This window comes from Phasianus colchicus, chromosome 20, assembly GCF_987193195.1.
Source record: "Phasianus colchicus chromosome 20, bPhaCol1.hap1.1, whole genome shotgun sequence".
Classification (NCBI taxonomy): domain Eukaryota; kingdom Metazoa; phylum Chordata; class Aves; order Galliformes; family Phasianidae; genus Phasianus; species Phasianus colchicus.
Window position 1 is genome coordinate 8,473,272 of NC_143455.1, and position 25,102 is coordinate 8,498,373.

Sequence of the window (25,102 nt, forward strand, 5' to 3'; positions counted from 1 at the left end):
CGCCTCACCGTGAGGTGAGGGGCAGCAGGGAGTTCTTCGCTATGGGAGCGGTGAGGCGCTGAGCAGCTGCGCAGAGCTGGGGGCGCCCCGTCCAACTGGCGGTGTTCGAGGCCGTGTTGGATGCGGCCCGGCCTGGTGTTAAATGTGGAGGTTGGTGGCCCTGTGTGTGGCAGGGGGTTGGAGATTCGTGATCCTTGAGGTCCCTCCCAACCCGGGCCGTTCCGTACTGTGACTTGTATCCGTAATTCTGTGAAGGCGGAGCGCAGCCGCAGGGCGCGGCCCGACACAGTCGGAGCGGGCGAAGGCCGCGAGGCAGCGCGCATGCGCGCCCGCCATGTTCCCTCGGCCTCGTGCAGGGCCGCGCGCCGGCCCCGCTTCCTGCGCGCGCGGCAGGTGGCGCGTGCGCGGTGCTCGCGGCGCCCCCCTCCTCAGCCGTGAGGGCGGTGGGAAGATGGCGCTGGGCTGCCGCCCAGGGCGCCGTCTGTGCAGCCCGGCTCGCCTCAGGCGGCGGCCGCTCGCCGCCTGGGAGCCGGAGGCTGGGTCTCCGGCACGGCATTACGCGGCGGCCGGCGGCGAGGCGGCGAGCGGGCAGGAGGAGCTGCTGCTGGAGGTGTGCCGGAGGCGGCACTTCTTGCGGGGCGGCCCGGAGCTTTGGGCCCGGAGCGCGCAGCTCCGCTTCGGGCCGCTGGGCGTGGCGCTGCGGGGCAACCTGGCGGCGCAGTGGTGGGACGCGGTGCTGGCCCGCCGGGAGCAGGTGTTGGCGGTGGATTCCCCGCTGTACGGCCGCCCCTCCGCCGGCTCCCCGCTGGCTCAGGGCGCTCCGCGGCTGCTGCACTCGGAAACCCTGCGCGAAGTTCTCCAGAGCGGGGGCTGCGGCCGGCAGCCCGGCGGTGCGGCTCTGCAAGAAGCGCTGGGCAGCGCGGGAGCGCTTCGTGAGAGCCTCCTGCCCGGTACGAACGGCGGCACGGCGGCGCTCCGCAGAGCTCGGGCAGCCCGGGCCGTTCGCAGCTGCCTTCAGGGGAACTTCGTTCTCCGGTTGTGGCGGCGCGCTGGGAGGGTCTCATTGCTGCCATCTGTACTCGGGAAGCTGAGCAGCAGAGTGTCGGTTTGCACTTTACATTTTGCCCTGGGTGCGCTGCTGAAATCACAGTGCCCACAGGTACAGGCTGTGAGCTGCTGAGCTCGTGTCCACAGAACACAAAATGATGCTATAAGTATAAGCAGTATGTAGCAGTGGGGTCTTACATCATCGTTACTGCCTTCATTTCCTCTTGTGGATAAACTAATGCACTGTATTTGTTTCTACTATGGTTAAAATAGCTTGTGGCTGCTGCAATTCCTTGTCTGTCTTTCGGCAGGTGCTTTGGCACAGTATGTTAGCTGCTTAGAATTTGTGAACAAGAGACTGCCCTGTGGCCTTGCTGAAGTTGGAGTATGTTTTCACTCCATTCCAGGAAGTGAACAACACAATGAAAAGCTTAGAAGGTACGCTAATAAAGAGTGATAAATCCCCTTTCGTACCAACAAGTATGCATAGTTGTTTCAACTTGGATTACTCTTGAAAACCATTTCTTGCTTCTTTCCTGTTGTCTTTGAAGGAGTTAACTTGCTGACCTTGCTATTGTTTAAAGAATAGGCGAAAGGACTACATCGTTACTTACATGGTTTAGCTCTCCCAGAACTGCAGGACAGTGGCTCGATTATTGGTTACGTCAGAGACTGCAATGGTGGAGAAAGGTAACAGTGGTGTAATATGGGCAATCTTGACCTGTTCCTTTGTTTTTTCATGGAGAGGGAAAATAGGCAACCTGATAGATTTTTTGATACGTTGCCAATTCTTGTAACTGAAATACATACATTTCTTGCAAGAAACTGAAAAACTACTTACGATCATGACGAAGCCATGAAGTGGTTTGTGATACACTTGCAGAAAGGCAAAGGTTTAGAGATCAAAGTATTGTGAAACAATTGAAGTGAATTGGGTTTAAATTTATGAAGAAAAAAAAAGATGATAAAATTGCTATAAGCTTCTTTTGACATCAAGGATGTGTTTTTTGTAGTTAATATAGCATTCACAACAGTAGAACACTTCTTATATCTTTGATTTTCAGTTTGCAGTGGGCCCATCCAACTTCGGCAGCAGTGACTTTCAGGATGAAGAAGGAAGACGGGGATTTAATTTGCATTATGACTTTCCTTGGGGGAGGGAAACAATAGAAACATTGAAAAACCTTGGTGACACTGAACTGTTACAGATACATCCAGGGGATAAATCAAAATTACTGGTAAGCATTACTTTACTGTATGGAGAATCTTTTATGGTAAAGATGCGAGGAATGTTTTATTTGCTGGTGCAATTGTTTATTGCGTGACTATTTCTTTTTCTTTTCTGGTAAAATCAGTATAATTGATAACGCTGTTATCAGACCTTCATTGGCATTTGTTATTTTCAAAAGGAGATAAAATAGTGATGCTATGTTGTTTGTGCATGGAGTTAATTCTTTGAAGGTAGCAGTGAGCTATATTGTTCTTCTCTTTGTTACAAACTAATTGAGTTACTGTTACATGTTAAGGATGCTAGTAACTAAAATGCAGCTCATTGTAAGATACCTCTGAATATAAGAAGGGTGCTTGAGCTCAGTGCCTCCTTATACATTTAAAGTAAATAGAAGGCCTTCTGAGGCAGTCCTTCAGGTATCCACCCCATCATGGTTGATTGGTTGGTGGCTTTTATAGTTTGTTTAATTTTTTTCCTCATCAGGGCCGGGATGGAAGGAAGAATGTTCTTCCTCATGTTCTGTCTGTGAGTGGAAATCTGGACCAAGGAGCATTAGCTTACCTCTTTGATTCTCTCCAGCTGGCTGAGAATCCACTGACAACAAAGAAAAATTCGCAGAGAAAGGTAACTAGTAAAAGGGAGAATGGATGATGGAGGGAAGGGATGTGCTTAAGTGCTGGGCCTGAATGCCAAAAATCACATCTTAGGTCAGCAGAGGTCAGCCTGTGAAAGCAAGCAGCAAAGAGCTTTTGTTGTTGTCTGAGAGCATTGTGTTGAGTGCAAACCTAATAATCTGTAGAGAAGGTGATAAATTCAATCATTTCTTTCTTCTGTGTCTCTGTCCCCTGTTCCCTTTCCCGAGGGGTGTAGGCAGAACAGTTTTCAGTACTAGCAATAGACTTGGCCCATGGGACTACTTCTATAGTCCTTTTTACCCACATAAACAATTTTTCTCTCGTTCAGAGATCACTTTTCCTTTCATAGCTTCTCTCCAATGATTAGTAAGCTTTTGCTGTGTAAGTGGTGTTGTTGGGAGGAATTGGAACATAGTTGCTTTGAGAGGGAGAGAAAATGCTGGGGGAAATTGTCTCTTCAAACAGAGTTTGGGGGTTTCCAAGAGCAGAAAAGCTGGGTTACAGGTAGCAGTGAGGCATTTTCCCTCAATGACCATCATTAATCCTACTTTCACTGAGGTTTTCCGGAGTTACTGTGCTAGCATTCGCACAATGCTTGCCAATCAAACAGGTGTTTGTCTTTAAGAATAAGCAGTAGGCTGGATAGTAACTGTCTAGTGGGCTGTCTCTTTGATCTCCTCAGTCCAACTAAAGCTCTGCTAACAAATCTTCATCTCTCCTCTTCTGGGACTCAGACAGAAAAGTAACTTACATTGTGTTTCCCTAGCTGGCATATGTATTGAGTATCTACAGTATGGCTTGCTTTTTTCTAGTTCAGGATTTTGAGCTGTAAGAAAAATTCAGTGTGTTTAGAACGTTTAGTAGCAAAGCTGCTTCATTTCAGTGAAAAATTTTCAAATGACTGTATAATATTCTGTAGTTCTGTTTCAGTGTTCATACTAACCATATTCAGTAATCTCTTGCTTTTTGTGAAATCATTAGGTACTTAAACTTCATCCTTGTTTAACACCTATCAAAGTGGCTTTGGATGTAGGGAAGGGTCCGACAGCAGAGCTGCGACAGGTATGTTGTGAGAACACATGTTAATGTATAGTGTTAACTTCCCATGTGACTTTCAACTGAAAGTCAGGCACTGTTTATGTTGGTGAAAGTCATGCTGCTATTTCAATTCTGAGATTCATGTTTGCACATATTTCATAATGCTTCCTTCACAGTGAGCTTGTGAGTCATGGCTGAAGGAGTACAGTGAGGAAGCAGATGCTGTCTTTGCTTTAGCACACTACTTAGTACTGTTAGTAACTTTGGATTTGTTTCATGAAAAAAATAAGTAAAATAAATAACAAAATCCTTCTCAGGTTCTTAACCTTTTATGGTTATCTTAACTCATGGATTTCACCTTCAGATTTTAAGGTGGTTTTTTTTTTTTTAACTTAAGTCAGCCATTAAGCCAATCACCACGGAAGGGAAGAAACTTAAGCCAATGTGTTTTTTAAATAAAAGTTGAGATTTAATTGCTAAACAGCTTTCCACTATGAGATCATTTCAGCCAGTAAATTAACACCAACTAGGAATGCTAATATTGCAAGTAATAGAGTTCAATTTGTTTCTAGATTCTCAAAATCGTTCTTTTTACTTTTTTTCTTAAACACAGGTTTGTCAAGGATTGTTCAATGAACTGTCAGAAAATAGAATTGCTGTGTGGCCGGGTTATCTTGAAACCACACAGGTATCTCTGGAGCAGCTTTACACAAAGTAAGGAGAAGCATTTTTTAGTTAGTTAATGTACAAAGATGAAGGGTGATTTTCTGTGAACTAGCAAAAATGTGCTTTTTTCAGTTAGAAGTTACTGAGTGCAGTAACTACATGAATAAAGGCATATGGTCTGAACTATAAACTCAGATTTATTGATTTTCATTAGAAGGAGCAATGCCTACTACTAGCCTTTCACACTTTTTCCAGGGTTGTTTGAATTGTGAGATCTCTTTTAGTGACTCTCCTAAGAAAGTAAATTTCTTAAGATGAGTCATAAACTTGCAAAACTGTCCTGTCTTCCTCTTTTTTTTTGCATCTGCACCAGTTCTGTGTTCTATTCTTAAATGCTGCTTCAGCTGGCACACTGTTCCTAGTTCTGAACTTAAAAGTTCCTTAAGTCTAAATGATGTACGTGCAGGAATTATTTAAGCAAATAAAAACCAGTATTCCAGTATTCTCTTCCTACATGATTTGTGGATCAGCAGTACTTTTTGGGCTCATGTCCATCAATCATGAGCATATTGATGAATGATTTCTTTTCCACAGAGAAAATGTGTGTGAAAAACAGATATAATGGTTGGTTCATGTACAGTAGTCTTCAAAGTCTGGCTATTAAATAACAGAATAATCACTTCTATAAAAATACTCTTACAATAGGTCATTAAATAGCAATTAATGCACTAAAGTAATGTAATAATTTAAAGAAATGTAGTCAGGAGAGCAAGGAATGTTCATAAGAAAATGAGTGTCTTGGCACTGAGCTTAGTGCGTTGTAGCCAAAATAAATACATTCAGGTTATGATACATAACTTATATGAAATTTCATACATCAAAAACAGTAATGGATGTGATCTTTTCTTTGCAGGTACGATGAGATGAGTGTTCTCTTCATGGTCTTGATAAGTGATTCTACTCTGGAGAATGGAGTGGTCCAGCTGAGAAGCAGAGACACTACCATGAAGGAAATGATGCACATTTCTAGGTTGAAAGACTTTATAACTAAGTATATAGCATCAGCTAAAAATGTATAAACTTAAATATATCTAATAAAAGTAACTTTTGTAAGTGTCTGTGCCTGAAATGATTTCAATGGTCACAGATTTAGCAATTTTGCAGAGAGTTCTGCTAAAACTTAATAATGTATCCCTTTTCTGTCAAATCTATGTCTTCCAAGTTACCTGGAAAAGGAGAGAGAGACAGATTTGTCTCTCTGCAGCAGGGCTAACCATATTGTCTCCCTTGTCTTCAATTTTACTCTCTCTTTGGTTTTACTTCACTCTGAGAACTGAGAAACTGCTATGGTTACCACTGGGTAAAAGCAGATAGAAAAGTCAGATATGGATCTTCTAGCATGTATCTTGGAGGACAACAAAGCTGAAATAACTTCTTGTAATGACTAAAGACTTTTGATTAATTTGTGCTCTTATACAATCCAATTTTTATTTCAGGAACAATGGTTAAATGCACAGGAGATTCACTCTTATCCTGACAGTGATTCACTGTGCTTTTGGCCATTAAAAATAAAAAAGGACAAGAAACTGTTGTTTATTTAACAGGATTGCTATTTGTTCCTTTGTAATTCCAGTCTACCTGTTAGGCATTTTGTTTTATAACCATAGTATTACTGAAGGATTTTTCTTAGTAGTAGACAACTAACTGTGTGATCTGTGAAGTAAATTTAGGCCAGGCAGTCAGTATCTAAGCATGGTCTCACTTATAAATATGTGAGAACTAGAAGATTCTTTATAAATATGTAATAGAGTTAATCACACAGGCCATGTTACCTTGTGCTCCATCTCTGATGAGGACCTTTGAATAGATTGTAGTAGATGCTCTGTTCTCTGTGAAAAGAGTAAAATAATTCATGGGTTTGGGGTTTTTAGTAAAGACACAGCAGAAGAATTAATACACTATCAGCAACTTGGTTGCTAGTGACATCTCCTGCATGGTTCCAAAATTAAGCTGTGGAATCTTTCCCCCCTCTAGCTTAGATAAAGTTATATTCATATACTTCCCATGGTAAGTTAGCAGTTTCAGTATGTAACTGCTGCTATTCACCTCTACTCTCTGCTGTTCCAACCCTAATCTTCCCCCCCACCCTGAATACATTTGTGCACATTGGATATTTCACTGCTACAAAATAAGATTTTCACCTTGTTCATCTCTTTGTATAACGGAGAGGTTGACATATTCTTCTTCTGGTTGAATTGGCTCTAGATTAAAGATGAACAGTGGTTACAAATGATTGAACAGAATGCAGAAGCTATGTTTTGTTTTGCTGCAGCTTGTTTGTAGCCTGTTTTTAGTTCTTAATTAATGGCCACTGCACCTCTGGTTTACTTGTTTTCCTCTAGTTTTCTTTTCCTCTGTAATGGCTGTTCCTATCCTCACTGTAAGTTACCAAATGCAGTTCTCCATTTCATGGTAGATTTTGGTGTGAAATTGGTTTAGAAATTTTAACCAGTTGTGGTTTTGGCTGCATGGCAGACAGTGCCCAATAGGTGGATGCTGAGTTGTGTCTGCCATGGCATGGACAGTAGGAGTACTAATAGCTCTCTTAGCAGGTGCTCCCTTCTGCTGTTTCTGCAGTATGTAAGGAATTGGTTCATACCAGCTGTGCACAGTACAAAAACATTCTTGTACTTTGTACAAACTCCTGCATGTTTAAGTTTTGTGGCTATGTGGAGAGTGGTGTGAACTTGCCAATCTCTGCGTATGTGATGTAGTCTTCTGACTCTTCAACTTTCTCTGTTGAAGTATGGCCAGTTGAGGATCTAGGAGGTGTAAATTTTTCTGCAAAAACAAAACAAAAGCCAACCACATGCATGCATCAATTGATCTTAGAGATGGTTTAGCAGTTCCATATTATTTTTTAATATTTTAATATTGATCATGAAAACAACATCTTTCCTTAACAGAGGCATTTTTTAATAGACTTTCTTTACTAGAAACAAAGACCACCCATTTCCTTTCAGTATTTGTCTTATTTTAGCTATTTCTTTGCTTCCCTCATTTTATGTCTGCCATTGAAAATGTTGGTAGAAGTCTTACACTAATGTCTTTACACCAGACTGGTTAAAAGGAGAGTTAACAACCTCCTAAAATGCCAAGACCATAACTTGTAACATTTGCACGTTAGAATATACTGAAGACATAAACCAGCCCCTCCAGAAAATGAATCAGACATTCAAATAACTCACTTGCTTTATATGAAGGAATTATGAAAAATGGAATTGCCAGAGCAAGTCCTATTGCTAACAGTAGTAAGATCAGTCCAAGGGAAATGATCAGGGGTTGAGAACTGCTTCTCTCCTCTGGAAAAGAAAAAAAAAAAAAAAGAAAAGAAAAAGAAAGAATAAAGAAAAGAAAAAAAAGTGATTATGTAAGGAAATGTTATTTTGTATTTGAAGTATTTTCTGCCAGCTAAAATCACAACCTTGCATTTCTTTCAGCTTTTGGTTTAGCTGTGGTTCGCAGAACTACTCAGAGTGCAAATTGCACACAACCACCACAGCTGAAGGAGGGGAGGATGCTGCTGTCAATGACCCTCTCCTTCATAGAGGTCAGAGAAAAAAGGGAAACTAGGATCGCCCCAAGGCAGAGCGGAGTGGACGAGGGATCTCTTCTAAAAGTGAGTCTTTTACACTCATCCTCAGAGTCACTTCTACTATTACTGTCTGGGCTGCATGTTATTGTCTTTTTGCATTAATTTAAAAGTAACTCAGTTTTTAGAATTACTATTGAAATAATGATACTTTGAGCATTACATTGCAGGAATAACGTTTCTGGCTAAATAATTGCATTCATACTATGTTCTGTCCTTGGTTGTTTATTGGCAGTGGTATACTGTGTGATACATGCATACCTGCTAATGTGAAATTGAAACTGTTGCTGTATTTTGTTTTATTGCGAAGGCGATTTTCAGCTTTGCATTTATACATTCCAAAGTCACTCGAGGATTTGATAAGTACTGAAATCACTGCTGCTTCCCTCTTCTGCATCTTCACTGGGGTTTGGATGCTCTGTTTGTCTTTGAAGAATGTGTATGTGATAGGGAGAGAGCCTTTCTCTGAGAGACAAGACAAGGTCACGTTTTGACCTGTCTTTGCTTGAGAATTGGGTGAGCTCAGCACTGGTTTGGAAACTGGCTCTGTAAAAAACAACAGCAACAAAAAGAACCTGAAAAGATTTCAGCGCTGACTACAGGACAAACTCCAAAGCAAGACTCTGAATTAAGCAGCAACATTAGAGAAAGAGATGCCTGTAAAGGATGAAGTATTCAGTGGGGCATACCAGAACAGCACTGCTGACTCCTGAGGGAATGATAGCAGTTCACAGTAGTTAAGTTCAGCTCCATCATCAAGGAGGGATATTTTTACTGGATCAGGTTTGCCAAAGCCCCATCCGACCTTAATTTTTATATTTCCAATGATGGGGCATTCTCTGGGCAACCTGTTCCAATGCCTCACCACCTTTCTTGTGAAAGATTTCTTCCTTGTATCCAGTAAAATAAAATGTGCTGAAAATTAATACAGCAAGATGTACCTTTAAGTGTGAAGTTGAGACTTCTGCTGTATTTTTCACCATTGGAGATTTCATTCTCAGCTTTGCACTTGTATTCACCCACATCGCTGGCAGAATTGATGGTTAAGTTAAACAAAACTGGAGTCAAGTCTGTCCTATTTAAAGCAGATACCTTCTGATTGTGTTTAAATAGCGTATATCTGACAGGAGGAGATCCAGAGTCTGAGTGACAAGAGAGGCTTACATTCTGGTTCATCACTACTTCCAAAGTACCATGAAGAGGTGTGAGCTTGGGGTTGGAAAGGATCTCTGGAAAGAAGAAACTTATGTGTGAGTTCATCTGTCATCCACGAATCCCCCAGGTTATTCCCAAAGCATGCTGATGTTTAGGCTATACTTAATTCTATTGAAATAGATGTTTATTTTTTTCCTACATTTCCTACTTCCAATAACAGGCACCACAACTTTGTGTTTTTCATTATCAATGTGGAACTTCAGACATTTGATGAAGAATGCATGCCTTCATATACAAGAGAATACATGCACACAAAGCCAACAGATGTATCTCAATGAAACAAAGAAAAACTTCTGAACTACAGCAACATTTAAAATAATTGAAGAATAAAAGAGAAATATTACGGGGTATTGATTGTAGGAGAAAGTAACTTTATAAGCTAGTAAAGAGGTGCACCTAAAAGTGAGAACAGTATTTTGTCTGTGTCCATGCATAAACAGGCAGAGTTAATCTCACATAAGATGTCTGAACTTTTATCTTTGACTTTCAAATAGAAGCAATTGGAACTTTGATTTTGTATCAAATTGTTTTGCTTTTATGAGATAACACTAATGCGTATCTAAGAAAAACTTGCCTTGTCTTTTCATATAAATTGGTAATAAATCAGACTAAGATAAATTCCAACTCTTCTACAGGGAGAAAAACATCTTGATATCTTCAAGCAGTTTTGAATGTACATAGAAGTGTATACGTTAGTAAAGATGAAGTTAGCTTCGTATAGAAGCTTGCAAAGCATCTCAGTTCAGCCAGGGGCAAAAGATTTAGTCTTACATGAAGGCTCTTGTCACTTTAAATACCTTCCCCATTTTTTATTGATTCCAGCCCATGTCCCAAAACTGAAAAGAAAGAGCCTACCTCTGCAGTCTGCAGTTGCATTCTGAATCTGTTGAGAGGTTTGAGCTGGAAGAAGAGAACAAAACTTGAAGACAGGAAATGGTGGTTCTTATTTAGAAATATTTGTAATATGTGTAAAGAATGTCCTTGGCTTACGGTAAGAAAACAGCAGAAGTGTGAAAAAAAACATTTTTTTTTTTTCCAAAATGAAGCTGGTGCGAGGTAGCTGTTGGAGTTGCACTAAAGGGATCTTAGAGGAGTGGCTCTAGCAGTTGAGGAAGTCCTAAATATGGAAATAGCACTGATCTTTGCTGTTGATATTTGCATAAAGATTTATGTTCAGCCTATGATGGTCATCTTAGAGTTGTGCACAGAAGAAAAAGAAGAAAAGAGAAAGGAAGAGCAGTTTGGAATATAACTGGTTGTTAACGTAGAGTTGTTCTTAGATGTAACTAATGTAATCAACTTTTTCATGTTTGAGAGCTGTGTAATAGAGCTGTGCTTCCATGTAGTATACAAGAATATATTATTATATTTTTTTTTTTAGTATTGTTCTTACAAAAGAATGAGATCACCAATTCATATCTCACAGTCACACATTTGCTAGAGAGAATGCAAGAGATCTTCTGGTAGCATGTGACTGAGACTAAGGGAGGATGTGGTTTCTATTTTTTATCAGTGCTCCCATATTAAAAAAAAATGACAAAAAAATAGTACTTAATTCATGGGACTTTTAAGATGATAAGAAATATTCCTGGAGAACTAGCCCATTAAGAAAACATTTTGACCAAATTTGAAATATTAAGCTATGAGGAAGTAAGATCTCGCACTAAAAGGTACAGATCTCATCACAAACTTGAGGTCAATATCACTGCACAACAGATTGATGACTAATTTGATCATCTAATCACTAATGCAAAGCTGCTACTTTAAACTTTCAGCAAGTAGGTGTTCACAATTCATCATCCTGTGCCTCTGGACACAGGAAATCTTTAGCTAATGTCTCATGGCGTGAACTAGTATTTTGCTTTATTCAGTTCTATTAGTATAGGTAAAAAAGCCATTGCTTTTACCTCTCCATGAGTCTGTCCTTTGATTCTTCTTTCTTTGATATCCTTTTGGGCTTGAGACCCAATGGTCAGAACTGAGAATCTGGACATTGGGAAATATTAGTTGCAAATTCATAGGCAGCCCTGAATTGTTAAAATCTCCAGGTCAGAGCTTACATTCAGCAGAGCAGTGTCTCAGTTGCTCTGCTGTTCTCTGTGTTCCTTAAGTATACAACAGTAATGTTGTTCATGTATATATATGTAAAGGCAGTGCCTTTGGAAGAGCTCCAGGCCCTGCCCATGTGAAAAAGAGACTAGAAATGCAGCTAATGTCTTAAAGTGCTCTTGTGCATCTTGTCTTATTTCTCATCAATTCTCCCATCTCTGGAGGCAACAAGCCTGGTGTGCTGCAACACTGAAAAATTTCCTCACAACTTCTTTCTTCTTCTTCTTTAAAAAAAAAAGAAAATTTGATTTCCTTTAAGTCAATCTTCATCTCTGCCTGCATTTCTTATATGGAAATGATGACAATTAACCACAAGACAAATATTTATTTTGCAGCTGGCAGGAAGCATGTGTAGAAATGCAGATGTTGAGAGAGGAACTGGAAGCATTTGTGCGTTTTCCTGTTGTGGCAAGCTGTTCCTCGTCCCAGAACAGCAGCACAGCCCTTAAGACGCTCACAGGAGGGTGGTGGAGAAGGAGAGGTGTGCAGGAGGCAGCGTGGTGTTGCATACTTCTCTCTTGGGGGGCAGTAGGTGTGTGGGTGAAGCAGTGGGCAGCTGCCTTGCACAGCTCCCAACACTTGGGATGTGTTTCCCAGACTCAAATCATTTGGTTTTGCTCTTTTTTTTTTTTCCAAAGAAGGAATTTCATATGGTGTGTGTCTGTGGTGGGAAGCAGTTACTGAGAATCTTTCCTTGCCTTTCCAAAGAAAGAAGTTTAGTTGTCTTCAGGGCGTTCCATGTACAGCCTTCATCTGAGAGCTCAGTTGCCTCCCTCACCGTGTGCAGTCAGGGCATCTGGCATCTATCCCGTAGTTCAGTGCATCTATGTCCTCACAAGTTTTATTTTCTCTTAAAATTTGGGTTTTGGACTTGAAATGGGAGCAAACATATTTCTTTTGGCATATGCTGATCATTGCAACTATACATGTAGAGGATGGGAAACTACCTGATCCTTGTGCTTACCTGTTTCATCTCCTTAAATACACGTTTCCTTTTCAGCTCCTGTAATCACCTTGCCAAGTGCAAATGCAGTCACTTTTTACATAAGATCTATGAAGCATTGTGACAGGACTCGGTAGCTGGGCCTTACTGATGAGGTTTGTGTAAAAGCCAGACTGCAATCCCTAGGATAACACTAGGGGCAGTAATGAAAAGGAGACTTCAGATGAAGTTCTATATGGAAATGATTAAGTTATGTTGATAAAAAGAGGCTTTCAGTAAAAAATAAAATAATGGGACTTCTTTTACTTGAGAACGAAAATAATATGAGATAACATTATGTATGAAGACTGCACTCTTCACACTGTATCAGTATTATTGTAAGTCTCCAGGGAAATCTGCATCTTTCAGTGGGATTATAAATGTTATTCTCAGTTGTAGTTTCTTATCCTGAGAGGTTCTCTGTTCTGGAAGAGCTTCTGGTACCGTAGATGTCTGCAGAGGGCTTTGCTAGGAATCACCATATGCACACATACATATACCATATGCATGCTGCTGGAAAATGAACCTTGGAGACGTGAACCAGGGACTGTGTTCATCATGTAAATAAACAAGTGAAGCTAACATCTCTGAAAGAAGGAATTTCTTTCCTTTCCGTTTTTTGTTTTGTTTTTTTTTTGTCTGAATGAATTTCCAAAGTACGTGGCAGTGTACATGACATGAAATGCAGTCAAGACTTGGATTTCTAGTTTTCTTTTCAATATGACACCAGATTGGTTAGGAAGAATTGATCCAAATAGTAATAATAGGCTACTGTTGTATTTAAAAGAAACATTGCAATGTGAAATCTTCAGCAGTTTTCACTCACTACCAGCTTTCTGCAGTTACTTTTCCATATCTGTTTATATTGCCCTTTAGAGGAGGTGTTGGATATCAGTAATTAAAAGAAAAGCTTCAGAGGGAAACAGTGGTTCAATTGAAAAAAAAATAGGAGGAAAAATGTACTTTGATTTAGTTTGTGGGCCTCACCCAGTAGATGGCACTGTTATGAAATGTAATGGTCTGAGAAGCACAGATTTACAGCTACACAGTTTTTAAAATAAATTATAGAATTTGTAGATTTCTGAAAATAAGTCACTTGCTGCAACATTCTTTGTAAATATTCACATCCACGATTTTTTAAATTATTTATCCTTCTCTGGGGAGATGTAAGGACACTTTTAAAGTAAAGACAAATAATACAAATATCTCACGTTCAAGAGAAGACAATACACCCTAAAAATATATGCAGAACAATCAATTTGTTCCCAGTTCCCCAAGGAGCTGACTAGATGTGTGAAAACAACGACGTTCGTTGTAATTCCATCAACTCTGAGCACGTTGAAACAGGAAGTGTTAATAGAGCAAAATAGTTCACAGCTGTACGGAACCACGGTGTCAGGAACAGCAATTAAAAATCAGAGCTACTTTTTCTACTATTGATTTGATTACTGGAAATTTGTATTGACATCAGGAAAGATTTGGATCTCAGATATTTGGTGATGCACTTGTGTAGCAATTAATTGCTTTTAAAGTAGATTCAGTGTGCTGAAATTATGTGGAACAAGCTTCGATGGCCCCACAGTTTTGTGCTTTTATTCAGCATTTCATCCTTATGGAAATAGGTTTTGACTTGGATTTTAGGCAAAGCTCTGCTCAGGTGTCAGAGCTTTTCAGGAATTGATATATTTAACCAAATAGCAAAGGACCCAGTCAGCAGAAACAGCAATTAGCAATTCTCAGATGAGCACAGCTTTAATATTTAAGGGCTTGATTTATTGGTCTTTAGATTAAATTTAAAAAATTCACTAGGTGTCAAAGGGCTTTGTGTCCAATTCTTCGGTCTGATTCAGAAAGCATGTTGCATTTTTTTTTATCAGTTCCTCTTTTCCCACAGATACAATAAGGGACTGAAAAGAGTTCTCTAAGTTGTGTATACTTGAATAATTTTCTATTCTTACTTATTTCAGAAGGACACGTCCTGGGAGATTACAATAAGGTCACTGGCACAGCTTTATGTAAGTTTATATTCTTTACGTCCACCTGATCTTCAGTTTAACAATGGAAGATGGTCTCAAGCCATTCTTACCCCTTTGGAATGGTTTTCTCTCAAGTTTCATAATATTTTGTGTTAAATTTCTGCAGTTGAGCTTAACTCCTAGATTTTGGCCAATACCTGTTAGATTTTTCTCTCCAGGGTAATGCTGAGGTTTTATTAAGAATATGACAGTCTAATTATACTGAGAGGTCTTCTGAACATCCTTGATTTGTGGTGTCAGAACAGCCTTGGATTTGTGCATTGTTAAGCTGTACTGCTGACCCAGCTCATCCTAAAAGCTGATCTTTCGGCTTCAGTCTGAAACTGGCCTGCTTCTGAGCTCAGTCATGTTGGATCACTCTGACACATATTGGCTCCCAGCCATTTCTCTTTCCCTCTTTGTGGCTTTGTCCCCTGGTGGGAAAGAGTGCTATGGCTTTACTGAGCTTTCTGTGTCTCTGTGTGATGCTGAATTCTTTTACAGAGCAAGGGGGGAAATTTTCTTCCTTCCTATTTTATTTTATTTTATTAATAGCAGAATTTATCAAACTTTTGTTCTCCATCTGCTGTGTGTCCTCCTCCTCCTTTCCTTTACCTGGCTCTGGAGACCATTTTTGGGAAGTAGCCAAATCACTAGTCTTTGTTGGCAGTGTATCTCAAACAGCCTGGAGTAAGAACAAATACTATTGCTAGTTATCCAGCTTACTTCTTAGTCATTAATTGCTATTAACACTGTGCTACTCTGCATTCCTCCCTCCTTGCAAAATAGCCCTGTAATTGCTGTGTATTGGCTGATGACCAACTGAAAGATGCTGAACAACAAATTTCTTTAAAGTTATAAAGTAAATATTATTTGGAAAAATTAAATTGGTGCTTAAATCTGCCATTTCTGCAGTGCCAGATTATTTAAGATTAAAAGCACATTCATAGTACCAAAGTAAGAAGGGTAGGTAGAGCAGAGATAAGGACAGGACAGTGTTTCTGCACTCTTCTTGCTCTCCTCGTTCTGCCCAGTTCACTCACCCCTTCACCATCTGAACATCAACAAACTGGCCATGGTTGTGAGTTTATGGATACTTATTAAATTTCAGTTGTCTTCACAAGTAGTCTTCCATGGCACAAGTCGGCCTCTTGATGTACTTGTCTTCAAACTTTTTACTTTCCTTAGGCTTACATCTGTAATCAGAAAAAGACTCTTCCATTTTGTTAAAGGAAGGTCAGTAATTCAGGTGTTCTGAATTTTGCATCAGTTCCTTGCTGTATCTCAGGCAGACATCGACACCAACAGAAATTGAGAGCAAAGTGCAGAAGTAGAATATTTTCCTGAGGTCACAGTTCAATTTCTGCTTTTTTTTTTCTTATTCTTTTTCGTGCCAGTGCTGCTCACATCTCTGCAGGGAAATGAAAGAATGAAAGTTCAACCCGTTCTTTTTTTCTGGGGTTAAACGTTTCTAACTGTGTTTTGCACTGTTCTAACAGCACAAAGTAACAGCTTGTGCATGTTTGTGTTTCTGTGATGTGATGGTAGTAGAAGAGGTTCATCTGTCAGTATTCTAATCTAATCTAACATCAGCTGTGGATTATGAACTGATTTGAATTTATTGCGAACTCCACATTAAAACAGCAAAGGTGACAGACTCAGGTGTGCAGAGAAAGGAGAAAAATGAATAACTGTGCATGTATTCTCTGCAAGAGTCAGGGTGAAGCGAAATGTTTGCTAAACATCTGCTAAAGTCAAATAGTGAATATAATTTGTATTCCTAAATGGTTAATTGTGACTTAAAAATACCCATATGGACAGGAACTACAGGATAAATGTCCCTGGAACTTCTTGTTATTTTTTTTTTTTTTAATACACCTTAAGAAATTAAACAAAGCAAATGCATTTGGTAGCGCCCTCAGGAAAAGTCCAGTCACTTCCTGAGCCGTAATCTGCCTGTGAGCAGCAGATAGATTCTCATTGTTTGCCATTTCCAGTAATGGGAACGATCACTTGACCTGGCCAGTTTCTGCTGAAGACTTACAAAAACTTACAATTTTTAATGGCAAATTTTTATCTATTACCATAAAGCAAAATAAAGCAAATCTGATTGGGAATCTGGTGGCATCACCTCAGATGATGAATATTGCTTTATTTTGGAAATAAGTGTCTGTTCTCCAGGAACGAGATGTATCTTGCTCTTCTGGTGATTTTTTTGCAGTGTAAGTTTGATAACTGAGTATCTGGATGTGTACCTGTTCTTCTGACTTGTTTGTGGTGGTGTTGTGGTGGTGTGATTTGTTGTAGTTTCCTGTTGCTGTTTCTCAATCCGTAAACTAAAAAGAACATTTCTTTCTACTTTTTTTCCAGGTTCAGAAATTTGCACTCAGGAAAGAGGTAGGTAAATATAGTTTTCTCATATACATATTTAAACAAAGTAATTTAACTAATTTCTCAGTTATTAGTTTGCACACATGAGAGTTTGTGTGGTTTGCTGTTCTACAGCTCTAAAAAGTTTGCCCATGTAAAAGATATCACTTGCTGGTGCTTCTTAGCAAAGTGTTTAGAAGACACGTAGGCTGCTTATATTTAATAAATATGTTGAAATTTTCCTAGAGCAATTTGTTTGACCAAGACATAGAATAGAATTAATTACTAGCATTTTAATTGATTTTTTAAACTCTTTTGTTCCTATGAAAAGGAAGGAGGTAGGATTAAAAAAAAAAAAAAAAGAATATGAATTATGGTCACTCTCTTTTGCTCTTCTTCTTACAAAATATCCCATGAGCATATCTGAGCAGAGTATAGAACATGTATCCTGAAAGAAATGCAGCACGTACACTCTGCATCCTTCCCTTTTCCCATTGCTGTAGAGAAATCTTTGCTCCTGGTTGTCATGTAGTCCATTCATATGCAAATGATGCACTGGTTTTATACCCCAAATTCTCCATAGAAGTTTATAAATACCTGATAACTGGGCATGATAGGGACTTGTTCAGCTGCAGGAAGTAGTTAATTTCTAAAGCAAATCGTGGACAAAGTAGATATATAAACAGTAAGTTCTAAGGGAAGGGAAAATAAAGTAACTCTTAATTTTTTCTCTGTATTTGCTGATCTAGCTGTGTGAGTAAAAATATTAATTATACTATGATTCTAATAACCATAAAATTTTGTTGTGACATATTTATAGTTTCTTAAGCAAATTAGCTATAGTGGATTTTTGTGGTAGGGAGGTGGGGGGTTGTTGTTTTGTTTTGATGTTTGTTTGTAATCAAAATATGTCATATTCAGTATATTTTTTTTCAAAGACTGACAAGTTTAAATTCCAAATTAAATGGAGACATTACTTCTGCCTGTGATTCTCTGTTGAGATTGCTTAATGACTGTGATGTTAAGGACAGCCCACAGTGTCAAGTCAGGCACGTACATGTTTGCTTGCAGACCTTGAATCCAGATATCTTCTTCTATACTCCAGTTATCCTAAATTGGAGGTTTAAGATTATCCCAAGTCTGTGCAGTACGTGTTTAAATGGAATTTGTTGAATAACGTAACCTTACTTTCAGATTAAAAAAATACTGCAATAAATCCAAGGATTCCAGTTATATGCTTAGGGATGGGTTGTCTTGCAGTTTCATACAACTCTAAGCTGGCTTACACTGTATTATTTCATTTACTCAAACAAGGATGCATGCAAAATTTTGTTCAGATCTCCTAGCAATTGCAATTGGAGACAACAAACCATGAGAAATAAGGAAAGCCAAGAAATGGCTGCAAGTCTATCCCAATATCCTCAGTGTCTTTTAAAGAATTTAGCAGGTCTGGCCAAATCATTAATTCTTTCAGTCCCACAAGGAAAAGACTGAGGAGATGAACACTGTGAACTGTGATGGTCAGTAGAGGCTTTATGTACGTCTGTGCAGTGGAAGGTAATGCTGCTACCACTGTCAACATCTGTAGACCTGATTACAAAATTTATAGCATATACTGCTGGGATACATTGAATTAATTTTACTGATTGAAATGTAGCAGCTTGAGATGACAGTATTATGTTGGATGATTTGAAAATAACTATAACTCTTTTTATTTTTTTCCATCAAGTTTTTACCTTCAATGCAGTTCACATCAAGGTTCAGCCATCTAACAAAGTGAAGAATGGAGCTCCTATGTCAATTATATGCCGTGCTGATATTAGCAAAAGTACCAATTTCAACTTGCGGCATAATATTACAATTTTTAAGGATGGCAAGCTTGTATTCATGAGTGTATCAGGCAAAGGAGAAGCACGGTATGAAGTACCCATGGCTAGATCTTCACATACGGGAGACTACCACTGTGCTGTGGAAGCAGATGGAAGGATAAGATACAGTGATTCCTTACATGTTTGGGTAACAGGTGAATATTCCTTCAAACATGGCAGTTCTCTAAGGTACAAAATGATAACAGCCTCCGAGAGTAAATAATAATAGTGCTACATAGGATATCTTGCAAAGTACTTGTAATCTGTAGTCGTCATGGTGCTTTACAAGAGTTTCATACTTGGTCCCCATGTTAAGGCACAGAAATGAAATCACTATCCCAAGGTTTCCTGACAGATCAGCATTAGTCAGGAGTGGAATCTATGCCTCCAGAATCACCATCCCTTGCTCTACCTCCTAGATTATAAAGTGTTATTTGTGAATGCTTGTTCCTACAGATCATAAATACATTAACAGGGGAGACTAGCTTACTGGAAAAGCTGGAAATAGAGATTCTCACCTTGTGATAACCATCACCAAATCTGGAGTCAGATGGGGGCTATTTCTATAGACAATGTTATATCTATCTTGTTTCTTTATCTTTTATGCATACAGGGACCACCAGACCACCAGTGTTCACAGGTGTGCAGCTTAAAAAATTTCCCCAACCTAGTTCTTTCAAACCATTTCTTTCTGCCCGCTAACATAAACTGCTACCCCAGTCATCAGAGTTTGATTTAGGATTATGCACTGATCTATTTCTTGCCTTGTTTTCTTCTCTAAGGAATGACCAAACCAATTCTGATCGCTGAGAAAACAGAAGTATTTGAGGGTGAAGTCGTGACATTACGTTGTGAGCTGCCAGAAGAAGTGCCTCCATTACATTTCATTTTCCGGAAGATGAAGATGAATATGAATTCAACACCTAAAGAAAAACTTAAATTTGAATCACAGAGGAATTTTTCTGTTATAGAATTTCCCGTTGAAGAAGGGGATAACATTTTGCAATTTGACTGTTTTGGTAAGAGAAATGTAAAATTTGAATTTGAAACCTCAGAACACAGCAACAAAACACTTATAACAGTTAAGGGTAAGTTTCTTAGTTTTTCTTTTTAAATAGCTTTGCTTGCCATAATTAAAAAGTTGGATTGTGATTTTATGTATACACACTCTCTTGCAGAACCATTTATAAAGCCAACTCTGCGCATCAAGCCCTCAAGTAACATTACAGAAGGAAAAGAAATACAATTTGAGTGCTCGACTGTAGTAGCCAAAATGCATGACATTGAAATCATACTTCTGAGGAATAAAACAATACTGAGCAGTGTACGAGATCAGACAACTTTGAAATATTCTGCAGTAGCTACTCTAGAGGACAGCGGTGAATACATCTGTAAGGTGGAGGAAAGGAAAGCATCTAAAATCGCCAAACAGAATGTTGTTGTGGCAGGTAACTCTTCTGTTCATCTTAGATTCTACTCAGTGGAACAGTATTTAAATTTGGTAGATTGCAAAAGTAATGTCCAGATTCAAAAGTAAATTTTCCTAATTTAAAGGCTGTTTACATTTGGGCTTCTGATTTTTGTCTGCCACTAATAATTTCAAATAACACATAGGAGATGTGGACTTCAGGTAATTGCTACATTTCTGTTTTCCTTGACAATACTATTACATTACAATAGCATGATGTTTTGTTTTGTTTGTTTTTTACCTGATTGTAAACTTCTACTTTATCCTTCATTCTGTGTATTTTGGGATATGCAGTCATGTTCTTTTACGTTATATTTGAATGACCTGATTCTCTTTTTAATTTTCAGAGTTATTCCCCAAGCCAATATTGACTGCTTCTATGAATAAGCTGGATGAAAATAAAGAATTAACTTTGAGTTGCAGCATTAAAGATTTTCAAAATGCTAGCTTCTCTATTTTACGGAGAAATTCAAATGGGGACATCTTGCTGAGAAAGTCTAGGAACTTCACAATGAGAGCTAATGTGAATGATACTGGATCGTATATCTGCAAAGCTGAAGTAAACAGAATAGTCAAGGAGAGCAAGCCTGTAATGATACAAGTTTATGGTGAGTTATACAAACATAAGAACCCAGTGCCAGGGGAAGAAAATCACTCATAAACTTATTTGTAAGCTCATCTGTTTACAAATCAGTTTCTAATTCATGAACTAAGAGGGTATTTGTCAGTTTTTGAATACTCATTTCTGTGAGATATGCTTGCACTCTTTAGCTGTAGAGGGGTTTGACCTGTGGTGACCTAGTCAAGTCAGACTTTCACAGGGTGGGCTAAGATCTCTTCCCTTTTATCCTGTTCTCTTGATTCTGCTAGATGTCAAACAAAATCTCACTTGTTACCATTTGCTGGAGCTTAAAATATTCTGCAAACCTTTCACTCACCTGTTTGATCTGAAACTCTGTCAGCATCCACCTTGATTGACCCTCCCACGGCCCTCCAGACAGACAGACAAGAGCCAGAGGTCATCTGGGTGGCTGGGAAGTTTTTCTGTCAGTCCAACCCCATGACCAGCACACTAACAAACATCGTAGTTTCCTTCTCCCTCGTGGAACAAGTACAATCACTTCTCAAATCCATAAAAGGGGGATTCATTGGGTTGTGACTCACTGTATTGCAGGGAGTTGCACAATTAGGTGGTGCTGCAACATCCATCTCCTGTAATGCCTGTGATGTTACTTTACTTCCAGGTATTTTTGCCTTACAGACTTGCTCCTTAGCAGAGATCTAGCTCTGGAGTTTGAATGATCCATAGCTACTTTATTGACCTGTTTTTCATTTCCTTTGCATTCTGTTAGCCTGGTATTTTAGTATAAGTCATATATGTTTTATTATCTATGTCATCGCTTTGTTCAAATCACCCCTGCTTCTGTCAATTAGCAAGCTTCCCACATAGGTTGTTTGTGGAAGAGAAATGTGCTAAATATTGTGTATTTGTCTGTTTTATAGAAAATAATCACAGAGTTGCAGAAGTATAGAGTTTGGAAGGGATCTGTGGAGATCTGACCTTATGCAATGTAATTGGCAATATTTTTTTTTCTTTCTTTCCCATTTTAGCTCCAGTTTCCATGCCAAATATTTCTGTTCCCAGTGGTTTACCAGAAGTGGTTCTGGGGAGGCCTCTGAAGTTAACCTGTTGTTTAATAATGGGAACACCACCAATAACATTCACATTCTACAAAGGAAATAAAGCTAAGAAAGAAATAGTAACTAATAACACACATGCTGTTTTCTTGGACGAAGATATTAAACAAAATGATAAAGGACAATACAAATGTAGTGCTAGAAATCATCACTCCAGTGGTATGAAAACTAGCAAGATTCTCAACATCACAGTAATAGGTAAGTCTGTTCAGTTTTTCTTGTCTAATGCCATTTTTGATTCTTTGAAGCAGCATATTACAGACTAAGCAAAATGGATGCAAAATGTTTATAAATCAATTGAATTGAAACTAGTTGGAGATCTGTATCACAGGCTACTCATCACTAATATAAAAATCCTGATAGTATTCTGAATTGATTTAACTACAGCTGAGTTTACTTTAAATAAATGAATGAATCTGACTTGAAATCTTATTATACAACTAGTCTTATTGGTAAAGCATAAATGATTTATTAATCTTGCACCAGAAGCTGCAGTTGCTTAATAGGTCTGAAAGTCAGCCTGTGATTATGCCATATCTGCAAATAAGAGGTGCAGTGTATTAGCAAAGACTGATCTACCAGTGAGTTACCTTTGTGCTCAGCTTACTGTAGAGTGACTTCACTGACTTGCAGCACTTAAGAGCGAGAGAGCAGAACTGCACTGCTGAATGGGGCAGTAGGATATTTGAAATATGGGGGAAAAAAAGATAAATTTGAAAAAGCTTTATGCAGAAAACAGTTCTGCAGTGGGCTACAGGAGACTGATATTATAACTCTTAAAGCACAAGTGTGTGTGATAGTGATAGTTTTTTCCTATCATTAAGAGGGTAGAGTGTCTTGTTTTAGTAGAATTTTAACCATTATACTCTTTCTATGTATTTTTTTGGTGCTGTCAAAGCAGATGGTAGTAAGATTTCACATGATAGTTCCTGATTCAGATCCTGGTGATATAAATAAGTTTTCAGTTTTGTGTTACAGCTGTAATGCAAACTGTTTTGGTTTTGAAGAGGAAAAACTGGTAGTTAACAGGTGGATTCTCTCTGAGTTTACTGAAGAAATGTGGTTTTTGATGTTGGTCTGTAGAACAGATGCATCCTGCATTGTTGCATCTCTTCCATGTCAATTGGATCACTGCACAGTTGAAGGGCATGCTCTCTGTTCTGCAATAAAATCTCCAATTCTAGTATTTATGTTTGCTTAGACTAAAGAGCTAGGAATCCATCTCACGTTCATCAAATCTGCTAGGGTATGCTTTGCTAACACTAGGGAGAAGATTAAATATAAAATGGTGAAGATATTTGTCCAGGAAGGTTAAAATTCTAAAGATGCTTTTGAAGAACTTGATTGATTATCTGCTAGTGTTCACTTTTGTATACTAAAAGTTATGAGAAATATCTAATATTATTAGTATAAAACAGTGTAATTCGATATAAATATGAAAGCACAGCTACATAAATGGAGCTATAATTTTTTACAGCATCAAACTGCTGTGTAATTTCTGCAAATTAAATCATTTCTAGTTTGGGGCCTGATGGGAATCTGGAGTTTAAGAAAAAAGGCTGATTGACTTCTGTGGGAATGGATGTAGTTTCCTCCTGTGTCTGCTTCATTTCTTTATGATGGCCTCTCTATTTCTGGCTGTATAGAAGTATTTTCTAGAGGATGTGGTCTGGCAGAGATATTTCAGAAAGATTAATACTGTGCTTTCAATCTCTGTTTTAGCTAAGTAAAATGACATTAAGAATATTTTATAGTCAAAGTTACTTCTAATAGCACTGATATTTGTTTCATCTGTGCCTTCCTTCGTAGTGCCGATCAGGAACATCAGCTTGGGCAGTATTCCTTATGGGGAAGTGGAAGATGGCAGTGAGACTGCTTTTCTCTGCTCTGTGACAGAAGGATCTTGGCCAATCCTCTTCAGGATTTTTAGAAAAACTGATCGTGATGTTCTTTTATTTGAAAGAAATGAATATGCAGACAGGGTCATGTGGCAGAAGAAAGAGATGAGCAGGCAGGACACGGGGACGTATTACTGCATTGCTTCTAATCGAGCTAATGTGAGTGCGAAAAGCCATCCAATAGCCATCAATGGTAAGTTAAACTTTGTGATAAGCTGTGTTTTCTGCCATCATGGCAGGCAAAGCTTGTGTTATCTAAAAAGTTACTAGGTGTATGGAGGTTACCAAGTGTTACTGTCTTTCTTGATCTACCATTGATAGAAGTTAAACAGAAGGACCATTTATAAACAAAGATTGTCTTACCTGCATCCAAAAGTTTAACAAAAGCCAGAGGTGTTCTATGCAAGCAAAATCAACCTGCTGTTGTAGACTTGTTTGCCACAAGAGAAAGACTCACTTGTGAACTTTGCATGCAATTCTCCCTAAAGATCTTCACTAGTATGTGAGATGGCCAATTCATAGTAAAATGAGAGCTCCCTTTACTGCAGAAATTGGTAATGGTCACCAGTCACTGTACCTACTCTCTTAAACATGTCTTTCTTATTTCCAGTCATATTAGCATCTTGGCAGAAAGGAGTAATTACTGCATTTGTCCTGATACCTATCGCAGGAGTGGTGATTCTTGCCGTGTGGTGGTTTTGGTGTAAGAAGAAAAATGGTAATTATTCCCTTCTATTTCTTTGTTGATTACTGTATGGCAGCTAAAACATTGCCTTTGTTTCAGGAGCAAAGAATCTGTAGGGATGAGGCTTCAGGAGATGTCTAAATACGATTTTAAAAACTAAAAATTCACTTTAAAATGTGGGTGGCCCAAATTAATCTGCAGGTGTGCTGAGTTTTCCAGATATTTCAGGCAGAATGGGAGAACATCTCACCAAAGGTTCTGGAAAGACACCAGTGGAGCAAACATTTGTGGAGATTGACCAGAATCACACAGTTCTGATGCAGTTCCAGACCTGGAATTGAGACTCTTGCAGTGTAAAGGCAAATGGGGACTGAGAAGCTTTTTGCTCTATTATGGGGCTATGATGATATGATTTGGGCTCCCAGCTCTGGGGTAGTTGACATACTTCTCTAGTCCTCATAAGGCCAAGTTAAGATAATTAAATTTCTTTTCCCCACACATGAATATAATTTCACTTAGGCATTT

The 25,102-nt window shown here is 38.9% G+C and overlaps 3 protein-coding genes across 26 annotated transcripts in view; 2 read left to right on the forward strand and 1 right to left on the reverse strand.

Annotated features, from left to right (window-relative positions):
* The first annotated feature begins 371 nt into the window (after positions 1-371).
* On the forward strand, positions 372-6,433 carry POLG2 (DNA polymerase gamma 2, accessory subunit). Its single transcript, XM_031598800.2, has 8 exons — positions 372-950; positions 1,359-1,485; positions 1,632-1,737; positions 2,112-2,285; positions 2,762-2,902; positions 3,895-3,975; positions 4,565-4,665; positions 5,531-6,433. Exons 1-8 carry the CDS (start codon positions 452-454, stop codon positions 5,694-5,696), a joined length of 1,395 nt encoding a protein of 464 aa, XP_031454660.2. The 5' UTR covers positions 372-451; the 3' UTR covers positions 5,697-6,433.
* Positions 5,513-11,939, reverse strand: MILR1 (mast cell immunoglobulin like receptor 1). Of its 2 annotated transcripts, none has more exons than XM_031598801.2 (9): positions 11,392-11,939; positions 10,340-10,384; positions 9,211-9,498; positions 8,531-8,815; positions 7,866-7,979; positions 7,369-7,458; positions 6,819-6,878; positions 6,450-6,506; positions 5,513-5,600 (listed from the first exon to the last, which is right to left on the reverse strand). In XM_031598801.2, exons 1-9 carry the CDS (start codon positions 11,501-11,503, stop codon positions 5,575-5,577), a joined length of 1,077 nt encoding a protein of 358 aa, XP_031454661.1. In that variant the 5' UTR covers positions 11,504-11,939; the 3' UTR covers positions 5,513-5,574. The 2 variants fall into 2 exon arrangements, with proteins under 2 accessions (XP_031454661.1, XP_089977999.1); XM_090121873.1 differs by having other exon boundaries at positions 10,475-11,475.
* Positions 8,159-25,102, forward strand: part of PECAM1 (platelet and endothelial cell adhesion molecule 1) — a 36,631-nt gene continuing 19,687 nt past the window's right edge. For 4 of the 23 annotated variants that reach the window (XM_031598787.2, XM_090121862.1, XM_090121866.1 and 1 more), the window contains exons 1-9: positions 16,514-16,812; positions 16,961-16,987; positions 18,690-18,983; positions 19,611-19,916; positions 20,007-20,276; positions 20,644-20,904; positions 21,908-22,192; positions 23,804-24,085; positions 24,503-24,610. In XM_031598787.2, coding sequence (XP_031454647.2) covers positions 16,779-16,812; positions 16,961-16,987; positions 18,690-18,983; positions 19,611-19,916; positions 20,007-20,276; positions 20,644-20,904; positions 21,908-22,192; positions 23,804-24,085; positions 24,503-24,610 — 1,867 coding nt within the window. In that variant the 5' untranslated portion in view covers positions 16,514-16,778. Of the gene's footprint in view, positions 8,297-9,383; positions 9,520-14,542; positions 14,591-16,509; positions 16,813-16,960; positions 16,988-18,689; positions 18,984-19,610; positions 19,917-20,006; positions 20,277-20,643; positions 20,905-21,907; positions 22,193-23,803; positions 24,086-24,502; positions 24,611-25,102 lie in introns of those variants that run through there. The other 19 variants (XM_090121868.1, XM_031598791.2, XM_031598793.2 and 16 more) reach the window with 10 other exon arrangements.

What these genes read in the sequence shown, in the direction of transcription:
- MILR1 (XM_031598801.2), bottom strand. Translation starts at nt 11,503, where the DNA reads ATGAATTTGCAACTAATATTTCCCAATGTCCAGATTCTCAGTTCTGAC. An exon ending in TATACAAAGAGATGAACAAG is followed by an intron (nt 6,507 to 6,818) that starts GTGAAAATCTTA and finishes CTCTTTTCACAG; the next exon opens with AGAACAGAGCATCTACTACA. An exon ending in CATCAGAGATGGAGCACAAG is followed by an intron (nt 5,601 to 6,449) that starts GTAACATGGCCT and finishes TCTGCTTCTCAG; the next exon opens with CTGGACCACTCCATTCTCCA.
- POLG2 (XM_031598800.2), top strand. Translation starts at nt 452, where the DNA reads ATGGCGCTGGGCTGCCGCCCAGGGCGCCGTCTGTGCAGCCCGGCTCGC. An exon ending in CACAATGAAAAGCTTAGAAG is followed by an intron (nt 1,486 to 1,631) that starts GTACGCTAATAA and finishes TATTGTTTAAAG; the next exon opens with AATAGGCGAAAGGACTACAT. An exon ending in AGAAAAATTCGCAGAGAAAG is followed by an intron (nt 2,903 to 3,894) that starts GTAACTAGTAAA and finishes TGAAATCATTAG; the next exon opens with GTACTTAAACTTCATCCTTG.